Consider the following 12,800-nt stretch of genomic DNA (forward strand, 5'->3'; position numbering starts at 1 on the left):
CATGGCCTAGAGCCTCTGCAGGGGGTGGGTTGAGGATGGCTTTTGCTGTTATTCCCAGAAGGTACCAGGAAGTGTTTGATACCAGCATGATCCCGATATGAGCCACTGGCCTTGAGGACTGTTTGCCTGTGTCCCGATCTTATAGGCACATGGTAGGCTTGCATTCTCCCACCTGATTTGCTTTCACCAGTAAAAGGTGATGAGAAGAGTGTCCCTTGTTCTGTGCCTTCAGGCCAGTTTGTGTAGCCTTTAGGAGCCAGTGCTTGATTTGTCACATTCCCTTCCTTTTGCCACCAGTGACTGGTAATGTCCCAGAGAAAGGCTCTGTCAGCATGGGTTCCGTGTTAGGACAGTATGGCGTAGAACCCTCACCAAAGAATGAGCAACATGCAGTGTGATTGAGAAATAAACCTTTGATATGTGAAACCCCTGAGATTTGGGGGTTGTTTGTTACCACAGCATAACTAGGTGTATCCTGACCACCGCAGCCACAGTAGAGACCAGACCTAGGAAGCCTCAGCTGCACCCAGCACTGACCCAGACATTTGTTGACACCCACTACGAGCTGAGTTTACTGTCAACACAATGATGAGTTGCTGATTTTCTATCACTAGGGAATAAAATTAACACTAGCACAGATTTATGTGTGTGCAGAAGGAGCAGCAATTCATTCTTAATGTAAGTGACATTGAGCTAAACCTTGAGAGTTTCAGTCCATCAATACCAACAACAAAGAGTTAACATTTTTTGAGTACCTGCTTTGTACTAGGAGCTAATCTAAGCTCCACTTGTTTGGACCTGTTGATCTTTATGGTGATCCTAAAAGATAGGTACTATTATCTTCATTGCTCATATGAAGAAACTGAGACTCAAAAACGGTAAGTAACCTACCTAAGGTCACAGCTCTAGGATGCAACCCCAGAGCCCACTTTCTTTGGTGTTCTAGGCTGAGAGGGCAAATGTATTGACATGAAAGACTGCCATGAGCAAGCAGGCTGTGAGGAATTGTCTGGTGTAACTTGGTCATAGGGCATATGAAAGTGTATGATAGGACTTGTGACTGGAAATGTTGGCCAAACTGTGAAGGATCTTGGATGCCAGATGGAGGGGTTTGGACTTTCTCCTGTGGGCAGTGGAATGGAGGACAGGCTTCCTGGAGGCTTTAGGAGTATAACTGCCAGTGTGCAGACTCTAGATTGGAAAATGGGTGTTGCAGAAGGCAGGAGCCTAACTGGAGAGGCCTTAGAAAGCAGCCCATGAGAGAAGGTGGCCCGAACCAACCTGGAGGCAGAGACTGCCACACATACCCTTCTTTTGGCTCTTGACTGTGACTAGATCCATATTATGCTTATACGGTTTTCATGTTCTCTATTTTTCTTCTCAGCTGCACTGAAAGCTGTTTGAGGGAAGGGTTCCTTTTAAGCTGTTCTCTTCCCTGTCCTCCTCCTTCGTGTTAGGCTGATGCCTATGTTTGGAATGTCCTCTTCTAGGGCGGAACATTATACCTTGTCCAAGGCCCAGCTCAAATGCCATCTTCCTGCTACAGTCTCCCTGGCCCTATATTTGTCCCTGGATTATAATCGCAGCTGGCATCTAGGACAGCTCTCAGTGTTTGCTGATGGCATGGCCTGTTGGCCTCTGGCTTGTGCCTATTACAGGGTTCCCCACCAAGTAAAGCATCAGAGAGAGCCTAGCAGGTCTTCCTCCTCATGCATCCTGGCCTCCTTTAGGGCAGAGACCATCTTATTCACCCTACTCAATTGCTGTGGGTTTGCTAGTGCCCAGTGGTCTCAGGAAAGAGGGCAGTTTGCCTCTGACCTCTTGTCTCAGCCACAGTTAGATGGACAGATCACGTCTTTGAAATTGAGAGATTCTGGGTTTAGAAATACTCACTGTGTGAGTCATGAAACATTAAGCAAATCTTGTTCTTTTTTCATTAAAAAACAATTAGTCAGAACCTCGAGCTAATGGCCGGATATAGCTCAACAGTCAGCAGATGCGGTTCTCATTTGAAATAATGAGGATGAGAACCATAATCCCCCATGCCTGTCCAGAGCTTTACCAGCTCACAGAGACTATTGACGCCCGGTATCCTTATTAATCCTCAGAAAAGCCCTGTAAAGCAGGTAGGGCAGATGCTTTTGCCCATTTTGTGGATGGAGGAAGCAGGCCCAGAGCTTTGGCTGTCAGCCCAAATTTATGCAGTGGGCATCTAGCACAACTGGACCTCCTCTCCCGCCTCCATTTTCTGCCCATGCTGCCGACCCTCCCATCTCTTCTCCCTTTTGTTCCCAGTCCCCATCCTGGGTCCCAGCTCTGCAGAGCAGGGCACTGAGTGGATGCCTTATCCTGCCCTGGCTTAGGTGGCTGCTCCACCCACTTCTGGAGTATGCTGACACCCCTCGAAGAGCTCTGCCCTCCTCAGAAACTGACTCACATGGGTACCCAGTGATGCTAATAAACAGACCAAAGGCAGAAAGGAAAGTCATTTTCTTCCAGGCTTGCTGTTTGCCATCTGCATCTGGGATCTCTGAAGCCATTTAAAATCTGGGAGGCGGGGCGCCTGAGAGGCTCAGTGGGTTAAGCCTCTGCTTTTGGGCTCAGGTCATGATCTCAGGGTCCTGGGATTGAGCCCTGCATCAGGCTCTCTGCTCTGCTTCCCCCTCTTTCTCTACCTGCCTCTCTGCCTACTTGTGATTTCTCTGTCTCTCTCTGTCAAATAAATAAATAAAATCTTAAAAAAATAAAAATAAAATCTGAGAGGCAAGACACAAAGATCAGGGAAGTGAAATGTCAACACAAAATTTAGAAAGCTCAAGACAAGACAAGACTAGTAGAGTTGGCACTGTCCTTGGGTGGGGTATAGGTACAGGTTCCCACCTGGTTCCTCCCAGAAATGCCAGGCTGACAGTTTTGGTAATCAGGCTTTTTCAGCACAGGAGAGTGTGCTGGTCTCTAGCTGTACCAGTAAGTCTGGCTTCAAATCCAGGACCCAGATGGATGAAGAAAAGAAATGAGGATTCTCTCATCAGAGTCAAGGGCTCAGTTTAAGTCAATGTGCCCCCTGGTGGTAACTCTAGAAGAACAGCCATTGTGACGTGGGTTCCAGCCGACTTGGCCCACACACTGGCTGGTGTATCCTTTAGTACTTTCCTCGACTGCTCTATCCTCATCAGACCTGAGCTTGGAGTATGTGCCGCCTCCCAAAATGCATCATTTAGACATGATCTACTTAGAAAGAATTTTAATGGGTACATCATTACATAGATCCAAGAACACCCTTAAAGAATTATGGAGCGGGCATTGGTGGTATAGTGGTGAGCATAGCTGCCTTCCTTAAAGAATTATGGAAGCTGGGGGGAGGGGAGTGTTGTTGCCCATTATGACCCAGAAAGCTAGGCTGATGACCGCAGTGCTCACCTCTAAGGCGGTGTCTGTGCCACCATTTCATGAGTTTTACTAGAACCACTCAGTGCAGATTTTGCTCAGATCAAACAATGCCAATAAATACAGTGTGCTACCCTTGGTAAGGCATGGAACTAGGCTTAGAGAGGGAAAATTGAGGGGAAAATTGAGGGGGCTAGAGCCCTGTCATCCTGAAGCCATTAAAGTCTGTGAAATAAGACACAAACATCTGAGATGTTAAAACTCAATACAAGCTTTAGGAAACTTCAGACAAGACTGGTATGGTTGTCCCTGTCCTTGGGCAGGTTACACAGCCTGTCTGCACTTCATTTCCTGATCCATAAACGGGACAAAATCACACTTTCCTCCTGAAACTGTGAGAGTCTGATGAGTTAATGCTCAAAGTGTTTACCCCATGCACACTGCATGGGCTTAATAAGGATCTCCTGCTGTTATTGTCATTGTGATCACAAGCACCAGTTTTACAGGAAGGCATATGCTGAGATTTCTGTAAGAGTTTAGAGGTGAGTACTTAGACTGGGCCCTTGATAGGCTTTTTGGAGGATGTGGGAGTTGAATGATAGTCTCAGTAATCACAGGTCTCACCTGACACCTGAGCCTTAAAGATGTGTTAAGTGGATGCACAGTGCAAGCATATTGGGCCGAAGAAGGGCAGGGGAAGAGCATGGAGGCAGGTACAGTTGGTGTGACTAGGAAGGAGATGTGTCCGGGTGACAGGAGGGGCTGTCAGTGGGAGAGGGGACTGGGGCTGTGGGCTCAGGGTGCCAGGCTGAAGGATAAGGCCTAGTTACGTACAGTCAGGAGGATGTTCCAGGACTGGGATTGAGACGTGGTAAATCGGGGTGCTTGACCAGGGAAGGAAGGTATCTCTGGAGCCTTAGGTGAGAGGAAGTAGCTGCTAGTTACAGAGAAGGATAGATGTGAGCTATGGAAATGTAGCCCAGATAGGACAGAGAAGGAGAGGCTTGAGATGACAGAGTATATCAGGCTTGGTGACCACAAGAAAGTTGGTGTCTCTATAGGCAGGAACATTAGGAGGGGGGACTGTGAAGGGCAGAGGAGTCTGCTTGGATGTGCTGAGTAGAAGGGATCTGTGGTCTTCATCTGGAGATTCCAGGAGGTAGGGATGGAGCTCAGGGGTGAGGGGAGGGTTGGACCCCTGCATGAGGGAGTCCCTGGCTTGGGAAAGTCAGATGGGTCCTTGGAGGAGTGGAGTCTCAGAAAGGGGTAAGAAGTTAGAAGTGTCAGTCGTAAGGAGGTCCTGTGTGTTGAGAAAAAGCAGTCAGAGAAGGATGAGAAGGGCCATGATTTCCCCTGTAGCCCTCACAGTATGCAGGGTACCATGCAGACTCTGGGAGATGTTGTCAGCACCCAATGGCTCTGTTACAAGGGGACACATTTAGTGATGTATATTGTCTTCACCAGAGGCAGAAATCACCTCAGCCAAGGGGACGGTTCTGGTGGAGAAGTGCAACCTGCCCCTTTCTTGGACTTTGCCCCTGAGCTGGCCAGTTGTCTCGGTGCCTTTCTCAGATGTCTCCCACCTGTTCCCCAGGGCTGCCCATGTCTGAGACCTGGCCCTGGCGAGCCCGAGCCTGTCCCTAAGATAGCATAGGCCTGTCTCCATACCAAGGGGTTCCCCGCAGCACCTCTGGCCCACACATTTGGTTAGAAGGAACAGTGACTCAGAGAACTTGTAGGCTGAGAGGTCACTACTGGGGAGTTTTTCATATATAGATAATAGATAGTTATGTATGATGAAGAATGAATTCCATGATCCAGCAATCTCACTTCTGGAATTGAAACCTAAAAGAATTGGAGGCTGTGACTCAATGAGGTATTTGTACACCCCTGTTCACAGCAGCATAGTTCATCCTACAGTTAAAGGTTGGAAGCAACCGCAGTGTCCATTGAGAGATGAATGGCTAAATAAAATGCAGTATAAACATATGATGGATTATTATTCAGCCTTACAAAGGGAGGAGATCTGCGATTTGCTACAACAGGGATGAATCTTGAGAACGTTATGGTAAGTGAAATAAGCCAGTCACAAGAAGATAAATACGGCGTGATTCCACTTACATGACAATTTTAGAGTAATCAAATTCATACACAGAATGTAGACTGGTTTCCAGAGGCTGTGGGAGGGGAGCAGTTGGGATTTAGTGTTTAATGGGTATAGAGATTCAGCTTTGCAAGGTGAAAACAGTTTTGGAAATGGATGGTGGTAATGGCTGCCCCACATTTTGAATGTACTTCATGCTCCTGAATTGTATGCTTAAAATGGTTAAAATGATATTTTTCCTGTTCTACGGATTTGACCAAAATTTCAGAAAAGGGATGAATTCAAAGGTTCATTTTAATTGCAGCTAAAGTGGCACATATGGAAGGGCACACAGCTAAGAAGGTGTCTAAGCAGGGGGCATGGTGTGGCATGTTGAGATGGGCCTGTCTTCCATACCCAGACCAACAGCATGACCTGGGCAGTCAGCTAACTGCACGGACTTCTCACATGTGGAATGAGTCTGGCCATCTCAGCCCTGCCACTGCCCAGGGTGTTGGGGGGCCTGGGAGAATGAGTTTGCACAGCCTCTCTCTAAACTGTCCAATGGCATCCAAAGTCCTTGCAGTGTCTGCACTCTGCTCTTTTGACTCAAGGCTCAACCTTGTGAGCTACTCCAAGTAGGGCTATGATGAGGCTTTTGGCATGTGGCTGCTCATTTCAGGCTGTGTGGGGCCTATGGTTTGTGGAGGTATGTAGGGTTCCTATGGGCAGCTGCCAGGTTGGGTTCTGCAGGACATTTTGGGCTGCAGACTGAATGCATACTCAGAAGGAACTGGCAGCTTTTCTCAGCCATATTCTGGGAGGGAATTAAGCCTTACTGTATTAACTTTTCTCCTGCGCATTTAGGATCATACTTAGAGAAACAAGGAAGTAGACAAAATAATTTCCTGTGTTCTGTGGTTCCATGAGGAATCCCAGTTGAATGACTCTGGGACCTGGCAGACCCAGAAGCCTCCCACCTCAATCCCTACACCACAGTTCCATAGGGAATGAGAGGCCAGAGAGAGGCAAGGACCCATCCAAGATCACACACAGCTGGTGGCAAAGATGGCATTCCAAACCAGGTCCATAGATGTCAAGCCGGGACTGTATGATGGGTGACATGATCATTTCCATCCTCTACAGGGTGCTGGGTTTGACATTTCTGGTTGTAAAAGTGAATTCGTGTTTTTTTTTTTTTTTTTTTTCCCCCCCTGGACCATGCTGTCTGTAAGGGTAGTGGGTTTGGGAGGCCTGAGCAGTGCCCTTTTCTTCCTTGTGAGCTGAGGTCACAGCCCTGGCTGGTTCTGGGCTGTGTTGTGGCTAAGTGCACTGCAGCCCCTGGCATGGTGGGAGGCGGGGCAGCAGCTAAGTGGTTTCTGAAAAAGGGCAAAAATGATGGGAAAAGCTCTGGGATCCTCTGGGAATCAGCCACGGCAACAGCAGCTGCTGCCATTGCTGGAAACGTTTTCCTTGAGTGCCAGAGCGTGCCCACAGCTCATCCTGACCAGTGCAGAGCAACCGCGACCTGGGGAGGGGCCAAGGACCCTCACAGAATCAGGGAGGCAGCTTTCCTCCCCACACCATTCCAGCTCTCCCTTCAATTAACAATAGCCTCGGAGCTCCCTGGTACCTGCTGTGTCTGAGCTGTGCCTGCATCTAGCCGGTGAGTCCTTTTTGTTGTTTGATGGCCAGTGTCGATGTTAGTTTTTAGAATGGCATAGTGAGCTGTCAGAAGCCAGGCTTTGCCTCTGTCCAGCTATGTGATTATAAGCAGTTCAACTAGCCTCTTAGCACCTCAGTTACCCCATCTGAACATGGGATAACCACAGTGACTGCCTCAAAGGTCGTGGGGGTGCATATAGAGCATTTACTGTGGCTAATCATAAACACTTGGCAGGTGATAGGGGAGGTTGCCATGGTCAATGTGTATTATTTGTACCTGAGTCATCCTGGACCCTCATCCTGGAGCAAAGAGGCCATGGGTCCTGCAGAGGCCAGTGGTTTGTGGGTGGAGGTTTCAGCACATTGCCCTCTCTGTACTAAGGGGGTGCTGGGCTGGGAGACAGGAGCTCTGGGTTCTTGTCCAGGCTCCAGTCACTCTGTTTTGGGTAGATTTCCTCTGGCTCTTCATTCATAGGTTGGGTAGCCCCTCAGGTCTCTATTCCTCTTTAGGAAATACTCAGGTAGGCCAAGAGGGCAAGAAAGGTATGGGCTAGGTCCTGGGCCAGCTCCTAAGAGCCTGCGGGGAGGCCAGAGACAGACAGATACTTTGAGCAGAGAGGGAGCAGAAGAGCTGCACCTCAGTATGTCTCATCTGGATTGGGGAGAAAAGGGAGGCTTCTCCTAGGTGGTGGCCAGTGTCCTCCTTGGCTCTGGAGTTGAGGAAGGCCCAGAGGCCAAGTTAAGTTTTTGCTGAGCAGGGTCATTTTTTTCAAGACTGTCCTTTAGTCCAGACTGGTGTTTATGAATCTTGTAGAAATCAGAACCACTGTCTCCATCAAATACCCTAAGACATGGTTGGAAATACCCCATCATTGCAGAACGTTCAACTGTGACAGGTGCATTGCCATGGGACTCATGTACTAGACACACCCAGGCCTGGCAGTGGCAGGCTTTCCTGTCTCTGTCTACCCCACAGCCCAAAACAAATAGCTTCTTAGTCCCTGTCCTTCCCTCTGCTCTTGAAGAAGCTTGGCTTCTGGTAGGGAATCAGGTGTGGGGCATGTGGGGCAGACTTGGGGTTTCTTGACCTACTGAATGATGTTACTGTGTAGGCTGCTTCATGTTTCTTGGGTTTGATTAGATTTGGGCCAGTAAGAGGAAGAGGCAAAAAGGAACATCGCAGAAGGATTTTGTGGACGCTCCTGCTAATGGGTGCTCTTATTGGAGTGTTAAGAGCTGTGAGTCAGGAAGTAGGTTTATTCTTGGTTTTGTGGCCAGGCCTATCCAAGGGGATAGCCCTCGGAGAGCCACACCTGGCATATGGCCTGGATCTTACTCATACTTCATTTTGGGCTTTGAGTTTCCTGGGATACTTGTTTGAGCAGGAAGGTTCTACAGGTTGGGGCTTCTGATGGGAAGGGTGTTGTCCCTGCCTGATTGGCCCCAGGGCTGGGGAACCCTGATCTGATCAGCCCCCCACTCTGGGATGAGATCTGGGGCTGAGTCTGATGCCTGAGAAGAGCCTCGAGCCTTCAGAGAGGTGGTGGAGTGCTGGAGACGCTTGAGAGCCAGGCTGCTGCATATCAGATCCAGCTCCCTCCTCTGCCTGTGTGGCTTCAGGGAACCACTGTGTGTGCATCTCCTCATCTGTCACACGCTTACTTCTCAGACAAGTGAAAATGAAGTGAGTGCATGTGAGGTGTTCAAACAGCACCCACCTTTGCATGGCACATGCTCAAGCATGTCAGTTATTCTCATTCTTCCTAGCCTCCTGTGCCTTTTAAAGGTGACAGGCTCCCCACAGTATGAACAGTCCTGAACAGGAAGTTACCTTTTGAAAGTATAGAAGAATGCCAGTCTTCATGCTTCTGAAGCTTCTCGTGGCTTCCTACCATCCACACAATAATGTCCACATCCTGTTCCTTGACATCCAAGGACAGCAGCCATCTGGTTCTGACCCTGCTGCCTGCCTTCCAGTCCCACTGGCTTCCTCTCTATCAGCTAGTCTGGGATCTGCATCGTCTCCCCCAGTTCCAGACCAACCCTGCTCTTCTTCTGAGCCCAGATCCTCTGTCACTTCCTCCCTGAAGCCTCCTTCAGTACCCTGGCCCCTCCTGCGATAGCCCTGCCCCAGCCAGCACTTAGGTTCTGTCTTACTTGGGGCCTGAGCACTCTCTGTGCCCCCCAGCAGGGGCCTGGGTTCCCAGTGGGATTCTGTACATAGGTGTTGAGTGATGGAATGAACAAATGGGTGAGTGGTCAGGAGTGGGATTCTCTGTGGCCGGGACACTTCCTGCTGCAGGGTTTCCATTTAATGGATGACCCAGAGAAAGACTCGGTCCCTCCTGAAGGAGGAACGGCAGGCAGGAGGGAAGATGGGTCTGTCTTACAGGATGCAGAGAGGTGAGGCAACCTCATTTTCTTCTTCCAAGGATCTGGGCATCAGATGGTAGCTGACTTATTGCCAAGGCCCAGCCATGTGCTCTGAGTGTTCACTGTCTGAACTTGCACTTGAAAATGCAGGCCTAGGGGGCACCTCCCTTTCCTCCAGTGGCTATTTTCTGGAATCCAGCCACTGCTGGAACATGAATCTCAATTTCTATGCAAATGGGAACAAAAAGGGCTGTATCTGATCTCTTTCATGTCCTCCACAGAGACCAGCCCAGCTTTTTTTCATAAGGGGGGCGGGGGATCAGGCAAGCTCCCTGCTCAAGAGGAGGTCACAGGTTATGGGGGAGAGAGGGCAGTACCAGATGGAAATTGCTAGACTGAAGGATGATAGACAACCAACTGGGCCACTCTGGAGCAGGGAGGGGTGCATGGCCAGCACAGAGCTTGGGGGTGTGGCGGAGGCAGCATCCGTGCTGGACGCCAAGGGGAGTTGGCATCTTAAAGGTGGTAGGATTTGGGTAAAAGGAGGAGAAGGGAAAAAGCACCCCAGGTGGAGGCCCTGAGATATGGGAGAGCCCTGGGTATTAGACAGTGGGGATTTCCTGCTTGGATGGAGCAAAGCATGGGAGAGGAGGTTAGAGAGTGAATGGAAAGCAGTATCAAAACAAGTTCACAGCCATATGTGCCAGAAGGCCTGAACCAGCCCTGAATCATTTAAAATTTCCAAGTTCAGGGATGCTTGAAATATGCCAATTTCACAGAAATGACCAGAAGTGCAAAAAATCTACAAACTCAACAGTTGCGGCCAACCGGGTCAAAGAGCAAAGACCCGGGAGTATATGGCTGGTGACAGGGACACGCCGCTCACCTTGTTGGTGAAGATACAGCCTGCCCTGCTTTTCAGGGTTGAGCCATCCCCAGCACCTTGTTCTCTCCTGAATGCGCAGTCAATGACAGCCACTCCCATCGTTCCCTTACTTTGATCTTGGAGGGAGGCAGAGCAGTGGTTAAAATTCTACTTTGCAGAAGAGGCACCTTAGGTCCAGAGAGGAGAGTAATACATTCAAGACCTTCAGAGCCTGATGGCTCTGAGCTGGGGGACCCATTCACCCCTGAGCCCCATGCCCGTGGGGCTACTAGGCCAGTTCACGCCTGGGGTAGGAGGCACAGCACCTCCGGAAGCTTCAGTTCTAGGGGGCTAGTGCCGACAGCTATTGGACCTCTGGGGTGTGCTGCTTCATAGGGGCTTTTGCAAGGAGGGCAGATATGGGCTAGAATCATGCTGTCCTTGAGCTGGGAACAAACCTCATCTTGGTGGCTGCCTGCAGGCTGTCTCTTAGGCCACGAAGGATCTGGCAAGGATGAAGAAATGGGGGAGCTCAGATTCAGGGCAGGCTGAGGACCCATCCCAAGAGGACTCCTGCCCAGACCCCCTGGATGGAGACCCTAATTCCAGGTCAGCTCCAGCCAAGCCCCACTTCTTCCCCACGGCTAAGAGCCGCAGCCGGCTTTTTGGGAAGTGTGACTCAGAGGAGGCTTCACCTATGGATTGCTCTTACGAAGAAGGCCAGCTAGCCTCTTGCCCAGCCATCACAGTCAACCCCGTTGTCATCATCCAGAGGCACGAGGATGGCCCCACATGTGCCAGGTAAGCTGTATCTGGAGCATGGACCCCCTTCTTCACCAGGAGCTGAGCTGGCTCCTCTGGCTGAGGCCCCAGCTATGGAGATACCACGTGGTGCTCTAGCTTCTGGGTTGTGGGTCACAGAGCCAGGGAGCTGGGGACCCTTCAGAAGTCATGTGGTCCAACATCTGCCCTCAGCAGCTTTGGGACACATGGTCATGGATGCTGGTGTATACGCTGATCTTAGCTGCTGGCTGATTTCCAGGTGTCCAGTCCTCAGTGCTCACCAGCCCCAAAGATTTAGACTTTAAGTAGAAAAGCTCAAAGCCGGGAGGCTTTCAGACAGAGAGGGCAGAACCATTCTAGTGAGGAGCCCACCAAGTGTCTCCACCAAGGCAGGTCAGGGAGGGCTCATAGACTAGCTAACTCCCAGGCCAGTATAGGGATATTTTTCACTTGGCAGTGGCCATCCAAACCCTTCAAACCCCCATCTCCAGCCTCTTCCAGGAGGACACTGCCCCTAGAGCCCCAGCTCCTGAGCAAATGGAGAAGTGAGTGGCTTGGGTATTGGAAGTGGTGGCAGGAAAGACTTTCCAGAGGGTGCCTACTGGCGGGCTGGGGATGCAGTGAGGGCACTTGCACCGCCACGGTTCCTTGTTACATCAGTTTCCTGGACAGTCACCTAGACTAAGGCATGGGTTTTGTATCACGTATTTTTTCCCTTTTGGTTTGCCTTGGGCTTCTGTCATGCTCCCTGGTCAGAATAGTTTGATGAAGGGGTTTTCTGGTCCCCAGGCAGCCGTCCCAGGATTCTGTCACTGCCGGATCTGAGAAGAGCCTCAAGCTCTACGATCGCAGGAAGATCTTTGAAGCCGTCGCTCAGAATAACTGTGAGGAGCTGCAGAGCCTGCTGCTCTTCCTGCAGAGGAGCAAGAAGCACCTGATGGACAGCGAGTTCAAAGGTGGCCCTGGGGAGCCGGCTTCCTGGGAGGGGCCCCGGCCACTGTGCCCAGCTCTGATCCTCCCTTTGTCTTGCAGACCCAGAGACAGGGAAGACCTGTCTGCTGAAAGCCATGCTCAACCTGCACGAGGGACAGAATGACACCATCCCCCTGCTCTTGGAGATTGCCCGGCAGACGGACAGCCTGAAGGAGTTGGTCAATGCCAGCTACACAGACAGCTACTACAAGGGTGAGGAGGGGGACGGGGGCTGGCATGGCTCTGTCCACCAGCACATCTGGAGCCAGCAGGCATTGTTGTGCCTGGGCAAGCCTCTCGGCTCCTTGCTCCCTATACCAGCCACTGAGGTGGCATCTCCCGAGCCCAGGGGGTCCTTGCCTCCCCTGCCTGCTGGACTTGATTTCTGCTGGTGCTGACAGTCCCCTCCTTCCCTCTGTGGACTTGGTGTTCTTTGCCTCCAGAAGCCATGACTACTGTCTCTGCTACTGTTCCTTGATGTTGGGCAGCTTTGACGACTCTAGTTCCCAGTCTGGTATTCCCCTGTGGGTCTCTGCTTCTGCCAAGGGGACTCCCTGGGTCCCCATTGGGCATTCTGTCTAGCTCTCCTGTTTTGCGGGGAAGTCATCTGGCATTTTTTGCCCAGGTCTTCCTCTTGTACCTGCCCAAGCACAGGACTGTGAGTACAAACCC

The 12,800-nt window shown here is 50.6% G+C and overlaps 1 protein-coding gene across 5 annotated transcripts in view; it reads left to right on the top strand.

Moving 5' to 3' along the window:
• TRPV1 (transient receptor potential cation channel subfamily V member 1) overlaps positions 1–12,800 on the top strand; it is a 44,393-nt gene that overhangs the window by 6,346 nt on the left and 25,247 nt on the right. Inside the window, exons 1-4 of one of the 5 annotated variants that reach the window (XM_032320362.1) lie at positions 43–152; positions 10,855–11,174; positions 11,946–12,112; positions 12,189–12,341. In XM_032320362.1, the coding sequence (XP_032176253.1) occupies positions 10,888–11,174; positions 11,946–12,112; positions 12,189–12,341 (607 nt within the window). In that variant the 5' untranslated portion in view covers positions 43–152; positions 10,855–10,887. The other 4 variants (XM_032320363.1, XM_032320360.1, XM_032320361.1 and 1 more) reach the window with 4 other exon arrangements.

The sequence above is a fragment of the Mustela erminea genome, chromosome 18 (genome assembly GCF_009829155.1).
Source record: "Mustela erminea isolate mMusErm1 chromosome 18, mMusErm1.Pri, whole genome shotgun sequence".
NCBI lineage: Eukaryota > Metazoa > Chordata > Mammalia > Carnivora > Mustelidae > Mustela > Mustela erminea.